Source organism: Diabrotica undecimpunctata, chromosome 8, assembly GCF_040954645.1.
Source record: "Diabrotica undecimpunctata isolate CICGRU chromosome 8, icDiaUnde3, whole genome shotgun sequence".
In the NCBI taxonomy this organism is placed as follows: Eukaryota; Metazoa; Arthropoda; class Insecta; order Coleoptera; family Chrysomelidae; genus Diabrotica; species Diabrotica undecimpunctata.
This window is the reverse complement of record NC_092810.1, coordinates 90,057,921-90,081,048: the sequence shown is the minus strand read 5'-3', so window position 1 is coordinate 90,081,048 and position 23,128 is coordinate 90,057,921. Positions and strand designations below refer to the sequence as shown.

At 33.1% G+C, this 23,128-nt stretch overlaps 1 protein-coding gene across 5 annotated transcripts in view; it reads right to left on the bottom strand.

Moving 5' to 3' along the window:
• Positions 1–23,128, bottom strand: part of LOC140447766 (glycoprotein 3-alpha-L-fucosyltransferase A-like) — a 155,552-nt gene that overhangs the window by 41,193 nt on the left and 91,231 nt on the right. For all 5 annotated transcript variants that reach the window (XM_072540617.1, XM_072540618.1, XM_072540615.1 and 2 more), the window contains exons 2-3: positions 19,073–19,252; positions 7,579–7,794 (exon numbers count right to left, since the gene is read on the bottom strand). In XM_072540617.1, the coding sequence (XP_072396718.1) occupies positions 7,579–7,794; positions 19,073–19,232 (376 nt within the window). In that variant the 5' untranslated portion in view covers positions 19,233–19,252. The remainder of the gene's footprint in view (positions 1–7,578; positions 7,795–19,072; positions 19,253–23,128) is intronic.

Here is a 23,128-nt window from a genome sequence, read left to right as displayed (position 1 = left end):
AAATTCTCTACATAAAAAGCTTCGTATATACAATGCAGTACTAAATCAACCACAACATGGTGCATTTGATTCGGCCAAAAATGGAAAATAGAAAATGGATTATCTCGAAACGATCATGTCATTACGAAAAATAAAAACAAATCAGAGAAATCAAGGAAAGAAACTAGAATGTTTGAGACATGTAATAAGAATGAATGATTGTCGATAGTTAAAGAAAAAAATATAAACTGGAAGTCTAAATATTAATCCGTCAAGTCACTTCAGCTATTTTGTTATGAATATATGCTGACTTTGAATACTGTTAGTGTCGTCTCTATTCTTAATAAAATATTGAAAAGTATAGCAAATATTACACAATATGCGTCACAGCTGTTTTTTATTCTAATAGCTGTTTATTGGTGGTGATATATTAACGAATGAAATACAAACTCTATTTAACAAGATATATAAACCAACAAAAGTGCCAGAATAGTGGAAACAGTATAACTATCCCAGTTTTTAAAAGAAGGGAATAACAGACCGACAAAATTACAGAGGGATCAGCCTATTAAGAATAGCCTCAAGGTATTTAACAAAAATTTTGGCAAAAGAAATGTCACAGAGTGGCATTAATGAAAATCAGCAAGGATTCGGGAATAAAATATCCACCATAGATGCAATATCATTATCAGACAAATAGCCGAAAAAGCTATTGAGTATAATAAAGTTTCCTTCATGTGCTTCATTGGCCTAATGCGGGCCTTTGATCGAGTAAAGTGTATTGATGTTCTGAAACTATTAAAGGAAAGAAGCTTAAACCAAAAAACAATTGTTGAAATTATTCGACAATTGAACATCTGGAAACAGCATGAAACTTTCATGACAGCAGACAATACGCAGCGAACCAACAAAATACCAGTCTCAACAGGAATTAGGCAAAGGAATAGTTTCAGTCCTGTCCTCTTTTATTAGCAGCAGCTTATTATGCAAGGCAAAATTCGAGAAAAGCAAAATGTGGGAAGACGAAGAATATCGTGGCCTAAGAACTTGAGGGAACGATTTGAATGCAGTAGTGCAGAACTATTTAGAGCGGCAGTCAATAGGGTCCGCATAGCCATGATGATTTCCAACCTTCGATAGTAGATGGAACTTAAAGAAAAATAATTCATCTTTAACGTCCTTATGGACTATATCATCAAAAAGTCAAAATCTCGGGAGGAGGTTAAATAATGGGCAATATAGAATTTCAAATAATTAGCTAGACTGATGATGACAATGCGATGATAATATCTGAAGATGAGGAAAATCTTCAAAAACCACTATATAGATTTGAAATAGCAAATTAGCAAATTAATTAAATATTATTATATCTGTCCAGAAAACGCAGTGAATGACAATATCAACAGAACCCAGATGATATAAGATGATAAAAGCAATAAGAACAAGTCATGTTCTTCAAACGTCTAGCCGCTAATATTACAAGCAATAGAAATCCAAAACAAAAAATTCAAATACAAGCGATAACAGCAGCTAGGATATCAAGATTTCTCCAGGATGTAATATGAAGAAACAGATATATGAGCATCGAAAGCAAAACACGAATTTACAAAATATATGTAAGATCTATTAGAACTTACGCCTCAGAAACACGAGCAGAAACAACCACCACTAAGAAACTACTGAGAACGATAGACATGAATACCCTTAGATCCAAAGCCTAAGCCAAAGATCAATAACTAGCAGAACACTTAGAGATAGAATAAGGAGCAGCGATCCAGGATCCTCTGTAACATCCAAGACGTTGTAAAATAGTCTAGAGTCAGATAAAGAACATGGAGAGATCACGTTTATAGAAAGAATAATAACACAGGTCTGCGACATAAAAATTGTTTCAAATTGAATAAGTAATTTTTATAGTATTTTCAACGCTAATTTTGGGAAAAATAGTGAAAACATTCCATCACGTACAGTTATTCCACAAACTGCTTGTCTATTTTTAGCTTTTTTTCGATATTTTTATACATAGTTCCGTACTCTAGTGAGTTTGAATTTTTGTTTTTTGGATCTTTATGAACTGTTTATTAAGCCCATAGTACTTTTAATAAGTATAAAAAATACTTTAAGGTATTTTCAGTTACTTAGCTGTTTTTTTACTATAGAAGTTGTATGTAAAATAAAGAGTTGATTAGGAGAAACCAGCATTATTTTCATGTCGATACTTGTCCATTGCCTCCCCTCCCTCGCCATCCACTTACTGACTCACTGAGCATCTTTTATGTCAGTGCCTGTCTGCCACAGTGCCCATCCCCCTCTCCATCACCAAGCAGTGAGCTTCTGCTACCTGTTCTTCAGTTCACAGTATCTCTTCACTCTGTGCTGTTCACGTGCTGTGTTTACTAGTGATTTGTAGTAGTGATTGTGAGAGTAGTATTAAATGATATCTCGTGACACACGGATAGTTGGCAATAAAGTGTGAATCAAATAACTTTCAGCGATTTTTTATCGAACTACAAAGAACATAAATTCAAGGCATCAGCCTAAACAGATTGTTTTCTTGTGGTGTGAAGTTGTTTTATGAAAAATGGCTACCAGAGGATGTATCAACTCACCAGATTGCTTCTGCTACATTTGTGGTAACTATACAGTTAAAAAGCAACAAAGAAACATTTCCGATTTTGTTGAAAAGGTATATTTTGCCTATTTCGGTATAAAGTTGGGTGATCAAGACAAGTCTTGGGTCCCACACAAAGTTTGTTCAGTGTGTGTTGAAGAACTGAGACAATGGTTTCAAGGTAAAAAGCAGTCATTTCGTTTTGGAATACCAATGGTTTGGAGGGAGCCCAAAAACCATAGTGATGACTGCTATTTTTGTTCTTGCAATGTTCAAGGTTTCAATTTGAAAAACAAAAAGGATATTTCTTACCCTAACATCAAATCAGCCATTCGCCCTGTTCCTTATGGACCTGAAGTACCAATACCCTCTCCTCCAGTTTCTTTGGATGGTATTTTAGATGACCACGAGCCATTGGCTCAGCTAGGTGAAAGTGAAGAAGACAGTGGATGGCTACGATCCTGGCACAACCGATCCCGTTCCATTCTCACAATCTGAACTGAATGATTTAGTTAGAGACCTAGGTCTTCCTAAAGACTCGGCATAACTTTTAGGGTCTAGATTAAAAGATAAAAATATGTTGGCTCCGGGTACGTCCTTTTCTTGGTATCGTTCCAGGGAAAAGAAGTTTGTATCTTTTTTCTCTCAAGAAGGTGACTTGGTGTTTTGCAGTGATGTTCCTGGACTTATGGCACGTTTCAAAATAGAATATGCTCCTGATGAGTGGAGACTTTTTATAGATTCTTCAAAAAGAAGCCTTAAAGCAGTGCTTCTACACAATGGCAATAAGTATGCTTCTATGCCAGTTGGACATTCTGTTCACTTGAAAGAATGTTATGAAAACCTCGAACTGGTTTTAAATAAACTCTGCTATTCAGACCATAAATGGACACTATGTGGTGATTTGAAAGTGATCTCAACGCTGCTTGGTCAACAAAGTGGTTATACAAAATTCCCTTGCTTTCTCTGTGAATGGGACAGTAGAGACAGAAAGTAACACTACATTAAAAAAGTTTGGCCCTTGAGAAAAACCTTACAGGTGGGGGTTAAAAATGTTGAGAGGAAAAGCCTTGTGGATCCCAAAAAGGTATTACTACCACCACTCCACATTAAGTTGGGGTTAATGAAATAATTTGTAAAGGCGTTGCCAAAAGAAGGGGAGTGTTTCAAGTATCTTTGTGAACAGTTTTCTGGTTTATCCGAGGCAAAACTAAAGGAAGGAGTCTTTGTCGGATCAGACATTAGAAAACTGATGAGGGATCCCAATTTTATGGACAAAATGGAAACAAACGAAAAAGCAGCATGGACATCTTTTAAACTAGTTGTTACCGGTTTCCTAGGAAACAAAAAAGATCCTAACTACAAGACAATCGTCGCAGACATGCTCGACAACTTTAAGAAGCTGGGATGTAACATGAGCATTAAAGTTCATTTCCTCCATTCACATCTAGACTACTTCCCTGCAAACCTTGGTGATGTAAGTGAAGAGCAGGGTGAAAGATTCCACCAAGATATCAAGGAAATGGAAAGAAGGTATCAAGGAAGATGGAACGTCAACATGATAGCGGACTACTGCTGGATGCTAAAAGGAGATGACCCTCAACGAGTACACAGCCGGAAAAGCAATAAAAGAAGCTTCGACGGAAAGCAAAAGCGTTACTATAAGGACTTATGAGCTTAAAGAGAAATGTAAGTGTATTAGATATGTAGTTTATAAAATGTATTATACATGAAATAAAATCCTTTAACTTAAGAAAAAATTTGAAAAATTGCTAAAATTTTGTTATTATACCAAAAAGTAATTCCTTTTTTGTGAGAAAACCTTACGTGATAGAAAAAAAATGGATTGCGTTTTTGCAATCAGCGCTGAAAAATACATAAAAATCAGTTATGAAATTCCAAACAATTTTAAAAAATATTTTTTTTGTAAACCTGTGTAATAAACTTTCAAATATTGCAAAGGAAGAAATTGAACACAAACAGATCACCCAAAAGACCCCATACGCTGGTATGAAAGTTGCAAATCTGTATCTAAACTTAGGTTACAACTTTGAAAAATCAAGAAATTGACTTAGAATAAGAAGAAAAATAAGAGGAATATGCTTTTTATTGATTGTAATAGCTATTTTTAAAAGGTTTAATACCAACAAGCAATATTTTCAAACATTCCGATTTTAGAATAAAAATATATTTAATTTAATAAAAATGTTTGTTTGAAAACTTAAAATATACAAACAAAAAAACAAAAAGAATGGAAAACATCAAAAAAGGGATAAGTACCCATGGAAAATACAAAAGGATGAAGCTATCTTCGATCGAGAATAAATTGGAAATTTTTACTTAATGGTTTAATCCATTCACCTTTTGAAATTCCCCAGATATTTATTATTAGATAAAGGAATTATATATGTTTAACTTTACACCTTCTGCGATAGCTCTCTTAGAATATTTGCAAGATATATTTATCTACGTGTATTATACGAAAAAGCTCAAGTTTAGTTGACCAATTTTAGTTAATAAACAAAAGTTGAAAGCCACTTGAATAAATTATTGTTTACATATTTCAATTAAAATTGAAATAACAATCCAACCTAAAAATGGCGTCGAACGTCATTGTACGTGAATGTGTACAAATTGTTGCAGTTAAAAAAACAGTTAACTAGAATTTTAAATAATATGAAAAAAGTCAAAAGTTAAAAGTTGTTTTTGGGTGAGACAGTAGATTCTAAGAATAAATAGATTGGGAGCATCAGTAACATTGCTCAATGGTCTAGCGTTAGGGTATAAAGAAGAATATAAAAACCATTTAAGAATATCTGAAGAAAACTTCAACGAGCTGCTCTCAAAAGTGCAGGATGCCATAAAAAAGATACAGTGATGCGACCAGGAATATCAAGCAATATGCGATGTGTTACAAGATTTTATTAAAGTATAATACATTTTTAATCAAAATACGTTATATTTATAAGTACATTATATAAGAGGTTATTCTAAGTCTATGAGACCTGCTACAGCTGTAGTAATTATATCAGATAACTTGTGTGAATTCTCCCTGCATTTTTGTCCGTAGTGTCATTGATTTGAAATAAAAGACGATGAATGTTCTCCTTCCATGTTGTTAGAAATTACTGGAAACTAAGATTGATAGACAGAAGGTGAAAACGCTGAAATAACAGAAATGCATATGCACCGCAACAGCTTTCAGAGTCAAAAAAAATGTTGATTGCCCAGTTCACACATTTCAAGATAAGCTTTGTTTCTTGAAAACAATTGGTGGTGATTCATCACTTGAACGATAAAAGTTTCACTGGGTCAAACTTTTCTTGATCAATTCTGTTGAATGACAGGTTCTCACTGGAGTTTTCAATCAACTTTTGCTGATCAATTAAAATTGAATAACTAAACTTGACTCATGAGAACGCGCTTTTAGAGTTGAATGCTATGTTAATAGGAGTTCTTTTAACTCAATCAAGTCTTGAAGGTATATTGGCCAATTGCACAAACTCATATTTATAGCGACTCATTAGTAGCTCTGAGTCGAATTTGTAGTCCGTTAAATTCTTATGTTTATAATAGAGTGCAGAAGATTAGTGCCCTAAGCAATGGCTACTCTTTTCACCACCTTCCGTCACAACTAAACGTTACAAATATTCCGACTCGTTTTAGGAACATTGCACGTAGTTTACACTTTTAACTTTAAAGCTTTCGGGCCCAGAGTTTCTAATTAAACATCCTGTCGATTTTTTTCAGTTTGGGATTATTCCCATTACTGGAAACCTAACCGAGATACAAAGGTAGAGATTGTTGTTAAATAATAATTGCGCAAATAGCCAAAACTATTTGACCAACCGGCACTTATAGAAAGATTAAACAATGGAACTTACGTTTTAATATTAGTGGTGATTTCTTTTCAATTTTTTTTTGTTCAACCGTAGTTTTATAAAACTTTTGACTTCGAAGTTTTGGCAAATACATTATGCTGCCTCTTCTCATTTCCAACCGGATAAGAATATTGCATCCGGGAGATGCAGACGACGCTAAAGACATTTAAGTATTTGATGGTACATTTATGGCAAGGTGCACCGCGATATACATAAAGCAGCAAGCAAGTTTTGGCGAACGTTCATATATAAATTCCAGAATTACGGTTTTCGTAATGATATAATCCAGTTTTATCTCGTAGGTCTAGTTCAAAGTTGGAGAACTGAAATTCGGGTGGAAATGCAGCATTTCCGCAGTTAGTTTACGATCAGATTCCCGAGATATGCCAAAATATGTAATTAGCGGGAGAAAATAAAGTTGTTAAATTCTTATACGGGATGGATTTATTCGCTAAAAATCATGTCTTAAATGGCATATTCTACCGAAAATCAACAAAAATTTGGAAATGTTGGAAATAAAAATACACGATATATTTGCGTGTATACATAAAGCAACTTTGCTTTGGAATGTGTAAGAAAAATTACAAAAATTCCATTTTAAATACAAACTTTCCCGCTTAAAACAACGAATCTAGAATCTTTTTCCCAATGGTAGCCGGAAAACCGAAAAAGCGTCGTTTTCAAGTAGCCGGGGATAAAAAGCTATCGAATTTAAATGCATTTAGCAACTGGAAAAATTTGTCTTGCAGTATGCTGATTTTATTTCGAGCTGCATGCACTTATAATAGAGTTAAAATGCCTGTTTGTCTCTAGGATTAACTATACCTAAACAAACGCAAAATTTTCAGAAATTTTTCAGTTTTTTAAATTCAAAATCAGAAAATTTTTTACACAAAAACACATTTTTTTATATTAATTTCACACATTTTTATTTTTTTTTATTACTATTTTTTTTATTTCGTTTTTAAAGTCAAAAATGTTTTAACAGCATAAATTCAGATTCTTCGGGAAATTTTATATAACACATTTCCCAATATTACTTTTAAACATTTTCTAAATTGATTTGTTATTTCAAAAAAGTTTAAAAATAAATATAGATTTTCTCACCTTGATAATCCTCGGGCACGTACATAAGTTGTTCCACGATCCTATCCCCATCGGCCTGATCTGGAAATAACCTAGGAGGTCCTCTATAGTTCCCAGGAAACTCGGTCCCGCCCTTCATGAACCAAGGCTTCCCTTGGTTCTCCTTCGCAGTTGGTTCTTCAACCTCACCAACCTCATTGGATATTTCGAGTCGACCTGAAGAAGGCGGATCGTCGCCTAAAATAAAATGTAATAGTAGAAGTAAAAAAAAACTAGGTTTGTTTGAAAAAATATGTCGTTTGAAATCTCGCAATAGCGTTTAGCCTTTTGTGCCAGAACAATTGACGCATGTCTTATTGTTACCTAAGGTTTGAATATTTTCATTGTTTGAATTGAATATCAATTTAGATTATTAACACAATTTATAATATTTATTGATATACAATTTTAGTTTAAGTATTCATGTTATGATGGATCATGCAGCTGTATATTTGAAACGGGATATTAAAAATTCACAGAAAGCATATTACTTTTGTAATCCTATCCTATCCTATAGTGTTTTACCATCAATTTTTCTAAGTGTTTTCATCCCTGCTGTTTGTAACATCCTTTTTGTCCTCTCTGCGTCAGGTCGTAGGTCGTGTTTTTGCCGCGTATGTCATTATTGGTCTGATGACTTTTTTATAAGTTCTGCTTTTCATTTCTTTCCCGAAATTTTTATTTCTCTATTGTTCAGGCAACTTGCGGTTTGCTTCGATTTAAACTCTATATCTGCAATTTTTTTGGAGATACATAGTTTCATTTATAAACTCAATAATCACATAACTCATTAGAAATGTTGCATACCGTTTTGTTTTATTTGTTATAGAGAATATTTAGCATGTATTTAGATTTAATTGGGCAAAAATTTTTATTTTCTGTAGTTATTTGTGAAGTTTGAATTTAATTTACTCATAAAAGAATTAGTTGTTTCTTTTTTTGTTGTAGCATTTTTAAGTTATTGGATAACATTTTTAATAAAAATATCAAGTAATAAATAAAATGATCTTTATTATGTATAACTTGTATAACCAAAATGTGATATATATATATATATATATATATATATATATATATATATATATATATATATATATATATATATATATATATATATATATATATATATATATATATATATATATATATATATATATGTATATATCCTCCTCCTCAGTCCTAATCCCTTTTGGGATGTGGTAACACCATCAGGCCTTTACAGTTTTTGCACGATTTCTCTCCATCCTTCTCTGTCCTGGGCTAGTTGTTGGGCTTCATTTAACTCTTGGTTAATCAATATTTTTGTTTGATCTACCCAACGGCTTGGAGATCTTCCCCTAGGTCTCTTTCCTTCAACTCTACCCTCGACTATCAGTTTTTCCATCGTGCCTGTTCTTCTAGCAATGTGTCCAAAATACTGCAAATATCTTTGTTGTATCTGTTTAAGCAATCTATCCTTTACTTTAAGTTGTTCTAATATCGATACGTTAGTGCGATGATCAATCTAGGATATTTTTAACATGCGGCGGTATACCCACATTTCAAAGGCGTCTAGTTTATTTTTATCTGCTTTCTTTAAGGTCCACGTTTCGGATTCATATGTGGTAATGGAAAAAATGAGTGCCCTTACCAGTCTTAGTTTTGTGTGTATTATTATGCTAGAATTTTTCCAAATTGTTACCAGTTTCATCATAGCTGTTCTAGCAATAGTCAACCTTCTACGTATCTCTCTGTCACACCCTCCGTCATTTGTTATTAGGGACCCCAGGTATATGAAACTATTTACTACTTCAAAGCCCCCAATTTATTTAATGTGTTGAAGATTATTACTAGCTCTGTCTACTATCATGATCTTTGTCTTACTCCTATTTAGCTGTAGTCCATATATTTTGCTTTTTTCCTCCAGACGTCTCATTATGTCTTCTATTTCTTCTTGATTTGCCGCGATTATTAAAGTGTCATCTGCATATCTCAAGTTATTGATTTTTTGACCTCCTACTGATATTTTGCCCTTCCATCCGTCTAGTACCTTTCGCATAATGTGTTCGCTGTAGATAATAAACAGAGTTGGCGAGATTATGCATCCCTGCCTGACACCTGCCTCTATTCTGAAATGATCGGAATGGGTGTTGTTTATTTTTACTGTGCACTTATTATTTTCATATAGACCTCTGATTAGTTGAATTAAGTAGTGGGGTGTTCCCATTTCCGCTAGTATGAACCATAACTGCTGTCATTTGACTTTATCTCGAAGGCCTTTGTGTAATCCACAAAGCACATAAGCATAGGAGTATTGAATTCACGAGTTTTTTCGATTAGCTGTCTGACATTAAGGATGTGTTCTCTTGTGCCTTTTCCTGGGACAAATCCCGCTTGTTCTTCTGATATCTGAGGCAATAGAAAAGCTTTTAGTCTTTCATGTATTACATGAAGTAAAACCTTGCTTGCATGGGATATTAGGGTTACCGTTCTGTAGTTGCTGCAATCTAGCGGAGTTCCTTTTTTGAATATAGGGATGAAAGTGGATGTTGTCCAGTCGTTGGGCCACTCTCCGTTTTCTCAAATCTTTTTGCAGATCATATGCATAACATTTACTCCGATATCTCCAGTCTCTTTTAAAACTTCTGCGGTGATCTGGTCTGCGCCAGGAGATTTTCTATTTTTCAACTTTTTGATTGCCTTTTCTACATCTGAATTTAGAACGTTTGGTTCTCTTTCTGCAGTGAACTCATCGTGATTTGCATTCTGGGGATCAACTGCATATAGACTTTGACGTTCTCTCTCTGCAGTGAACTCATCGTGATTTGCATTCTGGAGATCAACTGCATATAGACTTTGACAATATTTTCTCCATACCTCCGCAACCCCTTTCTCGTCATTTATAATATATTGCTCATGGGATTCATACTGGTTTGCATGTCTCTCTAGTTCTTCGCATTCTTCATTTATATGTTTATTTTTTCATCCCTACATACTCTTTTAATTTCTCTATTTAACCTTGCTAATTCGTTTTTGTTGCTGTTGTTTTGATATATGAGAGAATTCTTCGGTCGTCGAGATGTTGCAGCGTTCTGTCTGTCATCCAGTGATTTCTGTTGATGATCTTTTTTTCGGTTCTGGCTCTTTCTACAGAGGTTTCTATGGCATTTCTGAAATCTTTCCACATTTCTTCTGGATTTTTTTGTGTGTTCAACATACTAGTTTCCTTTAATGCATCTCTAAATGTTTTGGATTTGAAATCTCTAGCCTGTATCATACACATGTTGTGAAACTTTTTTAGTCACCATAATTGCAACACCATTTCTTCCTGTGTTATTTGCTCCCGATAAGTATACAACATGATCTGCCGTTCGGATGTGTCCTTGTCCTTTCCAATGGGTCTCCGAAAGTCCGCATATTTCTATATCCTCTCTTTCGACTTCTCTTTGTAGTATATACAGTTTGCCTGGTTGTAATAATCCTCGAACATTCCAGGTTGCTATTCCCATTGCTTTTCTTAACTGAAAAATCTGATTTTCTTCCAGGCGCCAGTTTCGCATGTGTTGCCTGGTTGCTCACAAACACATGCCCGGTAGCCCATTTGACACTAGTTGGCCCGGAACCAACTGGGCGCCGATCGCTAATCGGATCGCTAAGCATATCTAACTGATTCGATACATTAATGATGGTGTAGTCACGGGAATATAATCAGGTGGTTTCCCCTTGCCTGCCTGATCGCAGTATCACGGCCGGTTAAATCATTATGTTGTGATATCCGCCCGTGAGTATCTGTCATTAAGCCAACAGCAGAAATCATTCCGCTATAGACTTAATGAAGTAATGTCATAGCTGCTGCGCTATGCCATGTCCTCAGTTGGTCCGCGGGTGCTTATTTGGTAAAACCTTATTCACACCTATCCTACATATCTGTAGGACATTTCCCTATCAGCCAGTGGGACGCGCCGTGTCGGGGTTGAGGATTCCCCCGCCCATCCGTCTTCCGCGAAGTGCAGAAGAGTCCCTACTTAATTCAGAACTCCTTCTCCACGCAAGCTGGGACGGACACGGATATATATATATATATATATATATATATATATATATATATATATATATATATATATATATATATATATATATATATATATATATATATATATATATATATAATTCTTGTGTCAGTGTTCGTCACCATACGCCTCTGAAACGACTGGACCGATTTTTATGAAATTTGTGAAAACGTTTATTCTGTAGGTCTAACAATAGAGGTCGCTACCTGTTTTTCATACTCCTAAGGCGTAAGGGTGGTTCACCCCAAACTTTTTTTTTAGCAAAATTTTATACTTTTATGTTTTTCTGATGTGACATTAAAAAAATACATACAGCCCTTAATTTTCACCCCTCTATTACTAATCTTTTTTTAATAGCCGTATTATATATATATATATATATATATATATATATATATATATATATATATATATATATATATATATACGCAGCATGTTCGTCTAAAACTTCTGTCCACTGTGTTCATTCATTTATGCATGTACTTGTTTACTGTCCACACTTCATAGCCGTAAGCTAGTTATCATTAATGTTTTAAATAAGTGTCTTTTTTAATAATAATAATGCATTAACTGCTTTTTGATGGTATCTGCATCATGGTATCATGGTATCATTTCCGTCTGCAGTCAGTCTTACGTCCACCAATGTCATTGTTAATCATGTCATTATTAATTAATACTATTAATATTCTTTTGATTAATACTTAAATTTTGTTTTACAGAGTTTACTAACGTATAATTTGTTTCCCAGTATTAATTTATTTATTTAATTCCCAGTAGCTGTAATGTTTTAAAAAAATTAATTTTTTAATAAAATTAATTTAATTAGTGTGTAATGTAAAATTAATATTTCTTCCTATAAGTGTGTGAATTGCGTAGAATAATGAATTTAAAGCTAGAAGCTAGAATTTGAGATCATAAAATATGTCGGATCACTTGATCATCACATTGTAAGGTGTTTAATAATTCTATGGGACATCTGGATTTGATTCCTGACACTGGCACACGCAAACCTTTCAGTATTTTTCAATAGATGTTCATAGGGTTTAGGTCAACTTAAATTAAATAAAATGAGATGGGTACCTTGAATAAAACGAGGGATAATATCCTCCTATTAAATACCTTCTCCGTTGAGGTTGGTGATCAGTATGCCAAATTTGTCTTAGTCTTAACTGTCTTAACTTTGACAAATCGAGCCGTTTCGTGTTGTGTGCATCTATTCTCTTCTGCTAGGTAATCACGACTTTTTGTTTCTTTCTATACACCTGTTTCCTTCAATCTTACAATTTAATATTACCTGAATCTGTTTCACTTTAATGATGTTAACTCAATGAGAGTATATGTTCATGTGGTTTAATAGTTCGTCGTTAGTAGTTCTATTTATTCACGGTGTTAATTGCAAAAAGTTAAGAAGAACTTTAACATCTGAATAATAGGATTACCACAACGTGAGATGAATACGGACTGAAGCTAAACATCAAAAAGACAAAGGCGTTTGTTGTCAGTTAAACGCCAATAAAACCAGATGTGATAACGGTTTATGGAGAACCACTGGAGAAAACCGCAGTATCAATTATCTTGGTTGTAATCTAAGTAAGAAATGGGACATAAGCAAAGAAATTTAGAATACGTATAGAGAAGGCCAGAGCTGCATTTTTGAAGCGAAGATTCTATACTGGCGTTGTATTACTTTTTTTCTCTACAGTAAAATGCTGAGGCGAGCGACCACGCAACTAGCGCCACAAGACAGCGACGTCACAGGTAGCGTCGTAGAATAGCGGTTCTTGACATCGATTCACTGTTCTCAATCAATGTGTTTCTAGTCATCATACATTTACTTTAAGCAGGTTTAAATTAACAACTGAATTATAAATAACTAACAAAATATAGACATTAAGTGAAAAGTAGAAAATTAAAAGAATTTCTGTCACTAAAATCTTCAATTCGTAACGATTGTCAAAATTTAATACAAGTCATAAATGTCATCCGAATAATAACAACATTGAATCATCTGTGTAAATTTTTATAATTTTCGTTTTAGAATAATTTATATTTTATTATTAATATTTGGTCTGAGTTTGACAAGTTTTGTCACAAACAAACAACGTATGCTTCGTTAATACGTTAACAGGTGGCGTGAGGAGCAAACATAAAAATTTAATAAATTTATCTAAAATATAAAAAATAAATAAATAATAAAACTAGTTTCTTTAATTTTAAATATATTATTTATATTTTAAAAATACAGAAAACACAGTATCAAGCTTAGCGCTAGTCTACAGTACCGCCTACCGTTCCACTTTTTTTCTTCTATGTAATCTTTTTTTTTTTCTCTTCTTAGGGTCCCGTATTCCTCCCTTGCTTTTCTTGTGCAATCGACTCGATTTGTCTTTAGGTATGATCTACTTTTGTTATCTGTTGCTTCTTGGCACTCCTTGTCGAACCATTCGTTTTGTTTAACTGGTTTGGTTTTCCCCAATGTTTCTGTTGCTTTCTCAGTTATTATGTTTCTACATTTTATAATACAATATTGTGGGCACAATAATACCCACTTACGGTATACGAGAGACATAAATTTAAAAGGTAACTTATGGTTATACTATATACCAATTTTAAATATATTATTTAAAATTTAAAAATATTTTTGAATATAACTTATTTTTTTTAAACATCTTATTTAGTTTATATAATAATTAAATTTACTATCAAATATTTATATTTTCATAATTTCATAAACCTACATATAATTTCATATACGGCAATTGGCAATTATCAGTTCGACTATTTTATTAAAGTACGATAAAAAGAGTTATGTATTAGTAAAATGTCAAAATTGACCATAATTTTTTATTTTGGTTTTTCAAATATTTCATAATTGTTTGTACAGGAAACGTAAAAAAGATTTTACTAATGAATACATATAGCATGAAAAAAAGGTGAAAAAGGATAGACCTACAAAAACTGCTGCTGAATAGAAATTTGATTGAAAATATCATGAAATTGTAAAGAGAATAGTAAAAAATAATATAAAGCTTCGCGCTAATCTACAGTACCGCCTACTGAACCCTTTTTTTTGTGGAAACAATATTACTTTGAGACTAAAAATTAGATTAGTAAGATGTTATGTGTTTAGATAAATAAATTTATCAAAGTGTTGTTAGGCCTCCGGTAGTAAAATAATTTTTATCTTCAAAATATGTTTTTACCCACCGAAAAATTGTACCCAGAAATCGCGGATAGAAAATATTCAAAAGGTATTACCGCCAATCCCCTGGTAGGCATTGCAAGTATAATTTGCATGTAGTAAGTAAAAAGTTCATATAAGATACAGTTATTTTAAGTGATGACATGAATGGATTACAATGCCTTTTAAATGCCATTGATACAGTGGGAAGAGAGTTTGGCCTAAACATAAACTGTTCAAAAACAAAACACATGGTGTTTAGCCGTTTAGCACATCAAGATGCACGATTATATATTGATGGTCATAAAATTCAAAGAGTGTCCAGTTTTAATTATCTTGGTTGCCATATTACTGAACAACTAGATCCAGATCAAGAGATACAACGTAGAATCGAGATAGCCCGCACGACATTTTTAAAAATGAAGTCATTCTTCTGTAATGATAACTTGCAACTTCAACTTCGAAAGCGCATGGTTAAATGCTACATTTGGTCAGTCCTCTTATACGGTGTCGAAGCATGGACATTAAAAATATCCACCATTAATCGTCTGGAGGCCTTTGAAATGTAGCCGCACAGACGTATACTAAAAATTTCATGGACGGCTATGCTGACAAATGTGGCAGTCCTTGAGAGAGCAAATGCTGCTCGCGAGCTGCTTGATAACATCAAATGTAGAAAGATGGCCTATTTTGGACACGTCGTAAGAGGAGACCGATATAATATTCTTCAACTTATTATGATGGGTAAACTCAAAGGACGCAGAGGAATTGGTAGAAAGCAGGCCTCTTGGTTGAAGAATATCAGGGAGTGGACAGGAATGAGGAAAGCTAAGCAACTCTTTAGAATAGCTCAAGACAGAGACAGTTTCGCCATGTTAATCGCCAACGTCAAGGGGACTTGATAGGGCACGTTAAGAAGAAGAAATAAAAAGTTAGAATTCACTCAGGGTGGACGCTGCGTTTATTAGTTGGTATCAACTTAGAAACCAACCAGTTTGAACGCTTCCTTTTTTAATTTAGAGTAATAACTCTTGCGTAGTTGTTTTATCAGTAACAACTTATCCAGAAAGGCCTCGTCTATATTTTATATAGTTATTGTGTGTCTAGCTTATAGTTTAAAAGCTTTACGTTTCGCAAAAGCTTGTTGTTAATTAAGTTTATTAAAACAAAAGAAAACATCTTTAGTTCACGTCCTAGTTAGTGACCTTAAACTTAAACACTGTAAAAGTACTATAGTGTTTTGTGCTTCATGGACCTGTGTGCATCGGACAGTAAATCGGTGGTTTAAATATAAGAACTCTACGAAAAAACGTTGACGAGATCTTAATCTAGTTATAGTAACAGTTAGTCATGAAATTACATATTTATTGTACATATTTACAGTCAAAATCGTTTATAACGAACTTCAGAGGACTGGTGGTTTTTGTACGCTGTAGCCAGTGTTCTCTGTAAGCGGTTCTGTCGGTTATAATTAACAGGTTGCTATAAACGATATCACACTGGTAGGAACAGTCAGTTCGTTGTACCTAGGTTTATGACGCAAAAATGTGTTACTTTATCTATACTTATAATACGTTATAATAACATATTATACATAACATTTAACATATGTATTTATTGTACCTACGTAAATCTAAATTCTAAATTTATGTATAATATGTATTGAAATAAGTATAGGTAAGTAGTAAATAAAGTATAGGTACTCATAATATAACGGCTTCTCAAAATCTTTGTATTATAAAAATGTAGGCATACACATACTATTTATTTTTAAAAAGACAAAGAAAAATACATACATTTATGTATTACAAAATATGTAAATACAACATTTTACCTGAATATTTAATGAAAAAAGTCTGTAATTTTTGTTTGTCGCCTTCCTTAAACTTCTGAAAAAACATATTTTTAATTGATGTGGAAACAATCGATAATGATTCGTTCACACTCTGGGAAGTTTCAGCAGTCTGAATAAATGCTCTTATGGTAGAACAATCAGCATACGCTTCAGCAACAGTAGGGATTTTTCTGAAATCTTCCAATTTTTCATCAGTTTCATTAGTACTTTGTTTGTCACTAGTTTGGTGACTCAGTACGATGTCAATATCTGACAGTTCTTCGCTCGTACTTATTTCGTCATCCACTCGTATATAGTCATCTGCAGAGCAGTCAGAACTGAGAAGGGAAACGGCATCCTGCAAATGCGTTTGTGCAATATCGTTGTATGCGATTCCTGATGGTTGTAAGTCGTTAGTTAGGCGGGAAAAACGAAAACAGTTGATGATCGTTTCCTTCCGCACAGATTCCCATGCCTTTGATATCATTAGTATAGCGTCAAGAATACTGATTTTCGTATCGTCGTTATTCTCTCTCTTTTCGATGATTTTGTACACCAATTCTTTCCGAAAGTATGCTTTAAGACTTCTTATAACTCCTTGGTCCATGGGCTGCAGTACGGACGTACAATTTGTAGGCAGAAAAACGAGTTTAATTTGTTTTAACCTGTCAACTGGGGGTGGGGCGGACAGTTGTCGACAATTAAAATTATGTGTTTCTTTTGTTGTAAAAGTTCACAGTTCCATTTTATTAAAGTCTTTTCAAAAATAGCCGACGTCATCCAGGCTTTTTTATTGAAATCGTAATCAACAGGGAGATTTTTCACGTTTTTAAAACAGCGCGGCATTTTACTTTTTCCTATCACCAAAAGCATCCTTTTTATGGAACCGGACATGTTGGCTGCAACAAGAACTGTAACTCGCTTTTTTGAGAGTTTACCACCGGAACATTTCTCCCCTTTAAACTTTAACATGTGATCAGGTGTCAGTCTAAACTCATCAATATCCCCATCTCGTCGGCACTAAAAATTTCATCATCGCTATAGCCGGACCTGAGTGTAGGCCACACATTTTCAACCCAGTCATTTGTAATTGATCTGTCAACAACTGCTGACTCACCTGAAATTTTTCCATGGACAATATTGTGGCGAGCTCGGAAACGTTGACCCAGGAAGCATTACACTTAAAATCCATCTTCAAAATCACAGCGAAAGCGTCAGCCTTTACCTGAAGCATCGGCCCATTCACGGGTACATTGTTTGCTCGTTGTTGTTTGAACCAATCGAGTAAAGCACTTTCAATGTCACTGTGATTTGATGACTGAACGCGTTTTCCTTTCATCTGAGCTACAGATATGTACTTGAAATTGTACGCTGTAACCAATATTTTAACTGCTGGTGTTCCAAGAAATACGTTTGCTCTAACCGATTTGTTCATTATAAGCAATATAAATGCGTTTTTTGTATGTCATTCTATGGGACCTACTATTTTGTTTGTTATATCCGATTGTACGTTATAGCCGGTGTCGTTGTAAACGATTTTGACTTTAATTGTATTATTTTATTCGACAGCCTAATTTATTGTACATATTCCTACATTTTTTATTTTAAACCAATCTTCTATCAGTATTCTATATTCTTTTATATGGTGTCGAAGGTTGGAGTTTAACGAATATATTTCTAAGAAAACTTGAAGCTTTTGAAATATTGGTATATCGGAGAATTCTGCGAATAAGTTGGGTAGATATAATTCGTAACGAGGTTATTTTGCAGCAGAAAGGAAAAGTTACGGAAATAGCCAGAACAGTCAAAAATCGCAAACTGGAATATTTTGGCCATGTGATGAGTCACCCAGAGAGATATAATATACTTCATTTAATAATATAAGGCAGGATCGATAAAAGAAGAGCGCCAGGTTGAAGAAGAACGTCATGGTTTAGAAATCTGAGAAAATTGTTAAACAGATCTTCTGCATCCCTCTTCCGAGCTGCCATCAACAAAATTAGTATAGCCAATTTGATAGCCAACGCACAATAATCGAGCAGGACAAACGAAAAAGTTCTTTTAATTCAGCTAATATCACACTATCATCTGCATACCTTTTATAAGACCAAATGCGAACTCGGATATTTATATCATTGGTATTACCGATAGTTGTTTTAACACATCCTGTGTGGTTCTAACATATGTTGCTAAATATTTGTACCTCATCCCGCTTTTATTTTTGCCTTACATTGCTTTATATTATGTTTATCTTTCTTTTATATTGTCCGTTCAAGAAATAACAGAATAACCTGCTCTACTTCTATGATACTTTTAAAGTGCTAAATATATGATAAAACTACCTTTAAAATGCCATTAATATAATAATTTACAAAAACCGTGTATGAGATTTAATTTAATACTTCGACTTACCGATATCGTTAATTTCGGAATCATCTTGATTTTCTTGTAGGGAAGGGCCACTACCGATTCGGATCCATGAAAACCGATGATGTACTGAGATTAGTACTGAAAAACTGAAAAGAACTAGGATGATGAGGAAAATCCTGCGCGCCGATAGTCGCGGGGGCATTTTCAGGGATAATCCATTACCTGAAAACAATAAAATTATAGTTAATTTTTATTACTATAAATAATTACGTGGTTTGAATTATTATCTAGTAAAAATATGTGAACCGGCGATCATTCTTAACAAGTATGTTAAATGATTTAAAAGTGCAGCAAACGTCATTTATGACAGACGAAGCAATCGAAAGCTCTGACTCCATTCAGTGGTCTATCTGCATGTTAATGTTAGTTATTGCCAGATGTTAATATTAGTGGCGACCGCCATTATTTTACTCAACCAATGCCGCTAACATGAGTCCTTTTAAATTAGAGAGTGACCCGACGCGATTTCACGATAAATGAGTGCATGCCAAAAAGTGTAGAGTGTAAATGTCTAGAAAGAAAAAGTGGAAATGTTTAACCGTGTACTGATTACTACACTACAGATGACCACTACCTAGTTATGTGAGAAATGATCAATCAGAAGTAATAAAATACAAGAGCACGAAATTAGAATGTTTGAGATATGAAGAAACAACATATGTATAAAGAACTAAATATGTAAAAAAACTAAAAAATATTGTAACAAGGATAACACTTACAGTAAACAGAAACTGTACCATAATCAGTGGATAAACTCAAATACAACTATATCCATATTATCAATAATGAAGAATAGGATCCAACATCAGACACAGAGAATAATCAAATCACACAAAGAACATTATAAGATAATAATTATAATATATAATATTATAATATAATAATAATATTATTATAATAATAATATAATATTATAATATTATAATATTATTATTATTATAATAATAATATAATATTATAATATTATAATTATAAACATCGGATTGTAGAAGTGCAAAAATTAAAAAAAAATAAGAAATAAGGGAGTTGTGTGAGAGGAAAACACCAAAAGAAGATTAAAGAGTAAATAAACTCAACAATTATGGAAGGAAGGTAAATACTACATTAATAAGTACACAGGATAGTGAAACAACTTTGAATGCATTTATGGATCCATTTTAAGATTTCCAAAATGGATTCATAAAAGAAAAGTCTAGAACATATAATACATGATATGGAACAAACATACCAGAACACAAAGAATATAATAAATAACTGGAAATATCCTTTATTGAGTTTAAAGGGCAAAGCTTATGAATTTCAAATAAAGAAGAAAAATTGCTGAGATATTAGCTCTTATTTCAATTCCGTTGGGTACATGCAGCTTCCTCATTGATAAAATTGTTCCTATGTTTAGTAATTTCGTATGATTTGATTATCAAAACATCAAGAAATCTTAAACCAACCTTATTTAACCTAGATTTATAATCATTTGTATTTCTGTTTATCTTATCTATTTTTTTACGATTTTATTATCTAATTGTTAACTAACAACTAATAACCCTACCAATACATACAACACCACGCGTTACCTAAATATTCATTATATTTGTTTAAAAAACATCATACATTCACATACAAATATTTAATTTCGAAATTGTTAACCTTTAACAAAAAGTGTGTGGAAATGTTAAGGATATGACGAATTAAACAGCCTGGGAGTTGTGTTAAATAACAAATAAAACGCAATTGTTGAATATGGAAAATAACCTTTTGTGTTTGCCGGATTTTATTTTACTATAGAGTAATTTTGCCATTTTACTAAAAACAAATATCTAATAAAAGGAAACAAATAAATATTATACAGGATGAAAATTTGAAAACCTCCACACCGTCAATATTTTCCCGTAAATTATAAGAAAAATCGGATTTGAGTCAATTTTGTTTTCAAGAGAGGGACTTTTTGTAAATATTTTTAGTCCTTAAAGTTAAACTTCGTAGAAGGGATACATGTTACTAGTAGAATTTTAAATAAGAAGGGGGTTAATAGGTACATAATTAAGAAAGTTTAATTTTCTCTACTTCAATGGTAGCCTAATTTAATATTTTCACTTAACAACAGTTCTTAAAAATAGCGTGCGAAATAAAAAATGCAACACGTTACACTTCGATTTTGGTTATTTTACTTTTATAACAATTAGTTAATTACCAAAAAAACAAAACATAAAACACGTATTTACGCACTATGTGAATAATTGTTCAAAGTGCTGTCCATTTTGTTCTAACAATAACCTGTTTCTGAACTACTTAACATTTTGGAAAACTTCAGATGTAATGAAAGTAATGATGTAATTGAAAGGCATTCTGATGTAATTTGTCTTTTAAGTTCATCAATATTATCTGTCTGTCTTTTATAAAAAACAGGTTTAAGATATGCCTCTAAAAAATAAGTCCAATGGATTTAACTGTGTTGATCTCGGAGGCCATTCAATGGTTTCCGTTATTTCAATCCATTTATTCGAACATCCCTTGTTTAACCACTGTGTCGCGTGGCGCGTGCTTTTTAATTCTTTCTTTTATCTCAGCAGTATAGACTATATTTTTTATCATTAGTGTTACTATGTACTTCTTTACTCTTTCTGCGAAGAATGATATTATTGTTCTATTGCTTAAATATGTAACGATATTGCTAAATAGTTTAACCTAACACAGACATTTGTACACAGGACATTGCTTTCACCTATTATCAGCCACTTTATCACTAAATGGTGGAGGTGACATCACAAGATTAAATTGATACGGGGTATTGAAGAGTTCGACCGTTGATGAAGGCTACATAGATTACAATGTTAAAAAAAAATCGAAACGGCAGTGATCTACCGGGTTCATTAAATGTTGGTACAATTAAGTGACTATACCAGTCATAATAATCAAAAATTTACCATATCAGAATCTAGCTCTAATTTTCCTACGAAATCAGAAATAATTAATTAACACTTTAAACCCCATGTGTATTAAATCAGATACACAAAAAAAAACTTCACATGAAACCGTGCGTATATATGTATTATGTTATACATCGTCAAGATGATAGTCCACTTTCATTTTATAAACTTCTACTGACGGAAGATGTACTTGATCTTTTGGTAACCGAAATCAATAGTTATGCTGAACAACAAATTATTAATGGTTTCATCAATGAATCAGTAACACGAAATTCTTTTCTAACTAATTGGACTGATACAAATAAGGAAGAAGTTTTAACATTCTTGGGCATACTCTTATGAATGGGCCTAAATCCAAAACCAAGACTAAGAGACTATTTGAGTACAAATTTTGTTCATAAATGTTCCATTCATCAAAGTACACGGATGTCAATAAATATATTTGAGGCACTCTTGGCTTCTCTTTATTTTTCAAATATTGAATTATGTCGCGAAAATAACCGCCTTGTCAAGTTAAGTACATTAGTAGACATGTGTAATAGACATTTTCAAACCGTTTATACTCCAGAGGAGTACGTTTGCATCGACGAGTCTATGGTTCCATTTCGTGGAACGTTATCATTTTTACAGTATATACCGGGTAAACGACACAAATACGGGATAAAAATATTTAAGTTGTGTGGACAAGGAGGATATACATTCAACATAAAAATCTATACAACAAAACAAAGTAGACCAATTGATCAGCCTGTTTTCAGCCAAGTTGTAATGGAATTGATACAACCTTTTCTTAAAAGTGGTAGAACATTAGTAACGGACAACTACTATACAAGCGTTGGTTTAGCCCATTTACTTAACGATAATAATATTGATTTAATACGCTGCGAAAACATAGAAAATATAGTCCAAAAGTGATCCTTGAAAAAAAAACTATCAAGAGAGGACATGATAACTCTTGAAAGCAACACAAAAGTTATTGTTGGTAAATGGGTTGGCAAACGAGAAGTTTGTTTTTAACAACCAAATCTTGTCCAGAACTGATTACAGTACAGACACGGACAGGTACCAAAAGGAAACCAAATACAATAGTGGAATATAATTCCGTTAAGTCTTA